The 6,830-nt window shown below is 39.5% G+C and overlaps 2 protein-coding genes across 3 annotated transcripts in view; both read left to right on the top strand.

Moving 5' to 3' along the window:
- The window catches only part of LOC102295410 (acanthoscurrin-2), a gene marked incomplete at its 3' end in the record, with an annotated part of 45,686 nt that extends 44,734 nt beyond the window's left edge, over nt 1-952 (top strand). Inside the window, 1 exon segment of the mRNA XM_014338997.2 lies at nt 889-952. Within this exon segment, the coding sequence (XP_014194483.1) occupies nt 889-952 (64 nt within the window).
- Nucleotides 953-1,166: 214 nt separating this feature from the next.
- Nucleotides 1,167-6,830, top strand: part of bsna (bassoon presynaptic cytomatrix protein a) — a 117,906-nt gene continuing 112,242 nt past the window's right edge. For both annotated transcript variants that reach the window (XM_042221041.1, XM_042221039.1), the window contains exon 1: nt 1,167-1,690. In XM_042221041.1, the coding sequence (XP_042076975.1) occupies nt 1,178-1,690 (513 nt within the window). In that variant the 5' untranslated portion in view covers nt 1,167-1,177. The remainder of the gene's footprint in view (nt 1,691-6,830) is intronic.

Raw genomic sequence — 6,830 nt, 5'->3', positions numbered from 1 at the left:
ATATATATCTTCACTGAGTTTATTTGACTTTTCAATTGTTCTGAGTGGCAGTCAGCTTACCGAGTGCTGTTAAACAATTCCTTTTTATGCCTGCAAAGAGAAAATACCAGCTGTAGTCAACTGTGATCACTAATGAGAAGTTAATTGCCTTGGCCTTTCCAAGTTAAAAATAGAGTCTTTAGCCTGACTAATTAAAAGCTTTAAGTGAATGCATCTTTATATTTAAGCCTGTATGTTTACTTTTAACCCTGTTTAGACAAGAGAAAATCAAAGTAAACTCAGACCAAAGCAATAATCATTATTTTTTCTTACTTATTACAACAATACATACAGTGTTGCCTTTGTAGACAAAAAGTTTTTAGTCTTTGTCTGACCTATATGCAAGAAATAGAAACAAATAAATGGCAATGTTTTGGTGTTTCAGTACAGAGTGATTTAGTCCCAGCAATAATCAGCCATGAACTTATTATCCTATATACTGATAATACAAGCATCCTGGAAGGACTGCCATACAGTAGATGTGTTAACTGGGCATATTTTAATGTAATCTCGACTGTTACCCACAAATAAATGTAATTCTGCTTAAGAACCTAGATTAATGTAGACAATGTAAGCTACTTATGAAAACATTTGCAACAATGTTTACTGCTGGAACACTGCCTTCCAGAGAAGCCCACTGTTTATTTGTTTATGACACTTGTGCCTTAGTATAATTTTGGTTATGGTCAGTGTAAGAAACAATATCCTGATCCAAATTCCTTAAATATCAGTTAACCTGCAGTGCCAGTGTGCTGTCACTTTTTGGGAAGGTTGAATGAATTTCTGTTTTAGAGATTTTAACAGAAACGTCTGATTTTGACTTTTTTTCCTTTGCTTTGTCTCTTCTAGGGGTCCAATGGGTTCAATGGGTAGTCCCAAGCCTGGCATGCAACAAGGAGGCCATGGAGGAGGAGGAATGGGAGGAGGAGGGATGGGTGGAATGGGAGGAGGTGGGATGGGAGGAATGGGAGGAGGAGGAATGGGTGGAATGGGAGGAGGTGGGATGGGAGGAGGCGGGATGGGGGGAATGGGAGGAGTTATGGGAGGAATAGGTGGAGGCGGGATGGGGGGAATGGGAGGAGGGATGGGAGGAATGGGAGGATTAGGTGGAGGAGGGATGGGGGGAATGGGAGGAGGAATGGGGGGAATAGCAGGAGGAATGGGGGGAATGGGAGGAGGAATGGGCAGTGGAGGAATAGGGTCAAGAGCTGGTGAGCCTTACCGCCTGGCCACTCACGAAGCTCCTACCTCTCCTAGACATATGCAGTCCAGCCAGGCCTCTGGAATGGGGCAGGGTCCAGGGTCTGGTCAAGGGATGGGTCACGGTCCAGCTGGGTCTAGCATGGGGGGTCATGGAGGTCAAAGTCCTGGTCAACATGCCTCTCGCCGAAACCTCCAAGTTGACTTCAGTGGTTCCGGCGGTTCCAGGACAGGTCGGTCTCCTTCTTTGTCTCCTGACCGTGGTGTGACACCCACCTCACCATACTCAGTGCCACAGATAGCACCCATGCCGAGCAGCAAGCTGTGCCCAGTGTGCACCACCACAGAGCTGTCTAACCCACCGGCTGTACCCAACTACAACACCTGCACCCAGTGCAAGGCCACTGTCTGCAACCAGTGTGGATTCAACCCCAACCCCCACCTCACTGAGGTAGGTCAGATTTAACAGTCAAGAGGTGCTTGCATGACCATTTGTTTGCTTTAAGATATCACTATATATGCATCAATAGAATAAATAATATGATCAGGCTCATTACTAATTGTTTAGGTAATTATCAAATTAATACTATTGGTGGACAGAAGGCAATCCTTCAGTTTTAAATGTTTAGAAATAACAGAAAAAAAGGGGACCATGCAGTTAAACTCTGAATGTTGAAGAATGGATCGAACAGAGAGATGGTTTCAGATGTTTTTTCTGGCCTGTTGAGTCAGTGAATGAAAAGAAGTACAGATATGGAGAGGGAGTGAGAGAAGTTTTTGCTTGAAGAGGCACTTCTTTTTTGACCAATAAAACACATTTGAATTGGATCAGATTGAACTGATGTGAGTGACCAAAAGAAGGGAGTAAATGCAGTGATCAAAGAAATGGGAGAAATGGCTTAAGGTGAGGGCAGTGTTGGGCCCGGAAGTGTGAAAGAATAAAGTTATATTTTCTCAGAAATACATGTCATTTATATAAAAACAGTGAGCAGTTTGAGTAAGCAGTACAAAGGCTGCATGAAGAACTTTATTTGTGATAGACTGTGCATATGTAGATTCATCAAGTGACAGCACTTCCTTGGTGCCAGAATCTCCATTAGTGTGCTAAGACATGACACATGGGTCACAAATGAGACTCAACTTAGGTGTGATGTGAAGACAGAAGGCCAAGGATTCTTGTATTTTGCAGTCAAAAGACAAGTTGAAAGGATGGATTAGTGCGATGTTCAGAGGTGTATGTAGGGATGAGGAGGAGGAAAAAGGTTAAGAGTCTCGTTTTGATTGAGAGGTTGATGCTCACCTTTGGTGATGGGGTCAAACTATCAGCCTCTTGTCAGCATCTGATGACTAATATCAAATATCAACATCTCTGAGCAGAAAGACTTTAGACAGAGAGCACAACCTCACTAGATTCAAAAGCATAAGGCTCTCTCTGATATATTAGCCATGCCGACACTCATTGATTCCCACTGTTGTCAGATACAGGCGCTTCTCATTCACAGACACCACAACAAACACTCCGCTGAATTAAACAAACAACTGTGTTTGTGTTGTTGTGACTCATTTTTCATTTGCTTTGGCACACTGAAACCAGAAGTATGTACCTAGTACATCATTCACCCCCATTGCTCCATGCTAACAAATTAGCATAGTAAATGGCTAATTATATTCAGGGTTAGAACACTCACAGATTGTGCTGGCAAGTAAAAGTCTTCTTTCTGTTTTTTAAAAAAGGAAACTAATACAGCTTAGTAAATGTGGAATCCTGTTCATTATCACTAACACTTGCTGTGTCGTCATACTTTTACGTCACAAAACACATCCTTTAAAATGTGTTAGCCTGGAGCTGGTGGTTGCATAATACATAGTCAGAACAAAGATGATTTTAGAGCTTATATGCAGGGTGTCAGCTTCCTGTGAAGGATACAGTGTTAATGTTAAGTAATTATCAGCATAGCCTGTCAAGGTTTTACCGCTGTTGTGTGTTTTTTGAGCTCTCCTACTCTATTTGTAGGATAGCAACTTCTGTCAGGCTCGTATGTGATCATTTTTTGTACGAAACTTAGATCAGATTTGCAGATCCTCTACTTGCGGTCCAGTGTGTGTATGTGAAGGAAAGAGAGAGTGGTCAAAGATGCTTGCAAAGAAAAGCGTCTGGACTTCTTTAAGTTGCTTGAAGACGTTTCACCTCTCATCCGAGAAGCTTCTTCAGTTCTAAGGTCAATTGGTGGAAAGAGAGAGTGAGAAGTACATGTTGATAACATGTACTTCTCACTCACATGCCCTTTATTATCATCTATATATCTGTAGAATGGTAGAGATGGGGGGAAAACATGTTGCATCTGTTTGCTGCATTTGAGTCACAAACCCTCCATCTTGTACCGATTAATTCTCTGGTCCTGCTGTTGTTTGGGTTTGTATGAATTATGGATCAGCTCTCTTCTCCTGTTAACATTCTCACTGTTTTCAATGTCCCTGCAAGTCAATGGTCCCACAGTTCTGTCCTGCAAACCTTATTATGCAAAGCAAATTACAATATTAATATGACTTATTTACTAACGACAGCATGAGATTAGTAAGCATAAGCATAAAAAAATAAAACATTTAAATGCCATAATTAAACAAATATCCTCCATAACATCCAATAATGCACAAAGCGAACACTGACGACTGTCTGTCACTCCTTAAATATTTTTCGGGTTTATTATATTGAAATCCACACATTTCTTTCCCACCCTTTTAGGAAAAAAAATACACACTGAAGGTTTTCTGCTTCCGCTGAGATATCTAGACTCATACAAAAAGAAAAACTCTTCCTTTACTTCTGTGTGTGAAGGGATCCAGCCATGTTATGTCTGCAGATATAGATTAATACCTAATCTAAACATTATCCACTAATATCACTTCTAATCAGTGCACCATGTACCCTAGTAATCCGACAAGCAGGGCTATGCTTCACATCTGCTGTGCTATGTTCTGATTTGATTTGCATAATTTAACATTAAACAGATGCAGCCAGGCAAGGAAAGAGATTATTTTAGCTATATTAGGAATCAGCTATGTTTTATTATGGGTATTTACGAACAGAAAATACCACATGAAAGCTAGAATACAATTAATAAAGGTGTGTTTTTTATATTTTATGATTAATTATATTTTAATAGGAAAAGGAGAAGACAGGAAAAATAAATGGCACAAAAAGGCACAAGACATTTTCTCGCTCAAAGTTTTAATTCTTTACACCTGTATGTTGAGGCTTAACCAAATTGTTTTATTCAAAAAAATGCAGAAAAGTACTTTAACTGAGCGAGTCGTCTTATAGAGAACTCCAAGTTGCATATCTGATCTCACACTAAGAAAACCAAACCAGGAGAGAGACATCAATTATCCAGCCAAAGAGCAGGATGAGAGAGAGATTATGATCGATGTATCTAATTCAAGAAGGTGGCATTTATGAAACTTGGCTTTCATGCCATTAATTGGCATTTGTGAACAATGATGAGTCATTTGGAATCATGCACTGAATATACAAACTGTGGATTATATTGTCATGTCAGCGGGCTGTATTTCTTTTGCAAATGGTATAGCACTTTTGCATTAGTGTAATAATTACCTACCCATCTGCACACTAGGAAAGCGACTAAATTCTTACTCAACTAAATGAGGGGAAAAAAGTAGACTAATTGACTAGTCTAAAACTAAGAAACACTAAAATATTTAGTTAAATGTCAAAACCGTTTAATGGAAAATGTCAAAAACTGATAAGAAAGGCGTTTTAAGCCATTTATGACATTCTTCGATAACGAATCATGTTGATTAACTGTGCGTCACCTTGCATTGTGCATTATCAACATTACATGTTATGATCCAGACAGCGAAGAAGAAAAATACTTATATATATGATATGAAAAAATATAAATGTAATATATGTTCATGTATTTCTAAAATATGAGAACATCTGGAAGATGAATAAATCGCGACTTGCTGTGCATTATTAATGATGCAGATTGTTGAAAATTCATGACAACCACTTGAACAAGGTAAAATCTAACATAACACATTAGTGTGTGAATGTGTGTGTGAATGGGTGGATGACTGGTTGTGTAAAGCGCTTTGGGGTCCTTAGGGACTAGTAAAGCGCTATACAAATACAGGCCATTTTACCACTTCCCCCAGCTTATCCGGGGAAATGTCAAGTGTTTCCCAGGACAGCTGACAGATGTAATCGCTCCAGCATACCCGGGTCTATGTTGTGGCCTCTGGCTGCTAACACATGCCTGGTCTGAAGACTTTACCCAGGAGATGACGGAGTTAGCCGTATCCTTTCGATGTGGAAGAGTAGCGGCTCTACGCTGAACCCCTCCCAAATGAATGATCTCATCACCCTATCGCTAAGGAACAGCCCATCCACCTTTCAGAGAAAACTCATTTCCGCTGCTTGTATCCGTGACCTTGTACTAATAGTGGTAACAAAAGGATAGGCCAAGATTCACAGATTTATGGGGTTTCTCAACAGTGATTCACCATCTAGTTGCAGATACTGTAGCTGCATAACATTTAGGACACGATAGCTTACCGGCATTGGGCATCAGTTAAAATTAGCTAGATTAAATGACCAGTAAGTCTACATACATATATGTCTTAATTTCTTAATTCGATTAACCTTTCATGTTAATCAAAGTTTCTTTTAGTTGTTCTAACTCTCTTATCAATAGGAGTCCATTCAGTTCTGATAGCTTGATTTAATTTGGTCGGATTCAGTTTACCCAATGCTTTCACTCACTGTACGTGCAAAGTGGCTGATTATGAATACTCAATAACACTTCAATGAGTTACCAATAAAACTCCAACAGAACAAATTTGAATGGTGAAAATTAAACTGACTGTTTACTGATTTACAAGAAAATCATTTGAATTCATTATCCAGTGTGTAATCAATTCACGGCTTAAGTCCTCTGCACGCTTCAGTAACAGAAAATATTGTCAAGGCGTGCTGTGTGGTAGGTGGAGAGCATACCCAAAATGCAGGAACCCTCAGACTAAAGTAAACTCAAAGTGCAGCTTTATTAGCTAGCACCAGCAAGCTTAACGAAAACATAAGGTGAGTACACAACATCGAGGAGTACAACAATGACATGATGAAGACTAGAGGGAAACTGAGGACTTTAATACGCACACGAGGTAACTAGGAAGATGCAAAACAGCTGGGCAAAAGAAGGCACAAGTGAACTTAGTCAGACAGGGGAAGCAAAACTGAATACAAGCGGGACAAGAAACTATCAAAATAAAACAGGATGCTACCATTAAGGCTGAGACATACAGACTTGACAAACACAAAGGGAGAATAAACAGAGACATGACTGGGGAAACAGACAAAGAATACACTGAAAAAATACAATCAAAACTATAAGACTTTAACCACAAACCCTTAAAAATAAACAAAAAAGAAAATACAAAACTAAGAATACTCATCAAATCAAATCACTTTTATTGTCACATCGCATTACTGGTACACTGGTACAGCACATGTGAGGGAAGTTCTTGTGTGCAAGCTTCACAAGCAATAGTGGTGTACATATATATATATATAT

Source organism: Haplochromis burtoni, unplaced genomic scaffold (genome assembly GCF_018398535.1).
Source record: "Haplochromis burtoni strain Fernald_Lab_line unplaced genomic scaffold, NCSU_Asbu1 Contig_60, whole genome shotgun sequence".
Taxonomy (NCBI): Eukaryota; Metazoa; Chordata; class Actinopteri; order Cichliformes; family Cichlidae; genus Haplochromis; species Haplochromis burtoni.
This window is presented reverse-complemented; position numbering and strand designations above follow the sequence as displayed.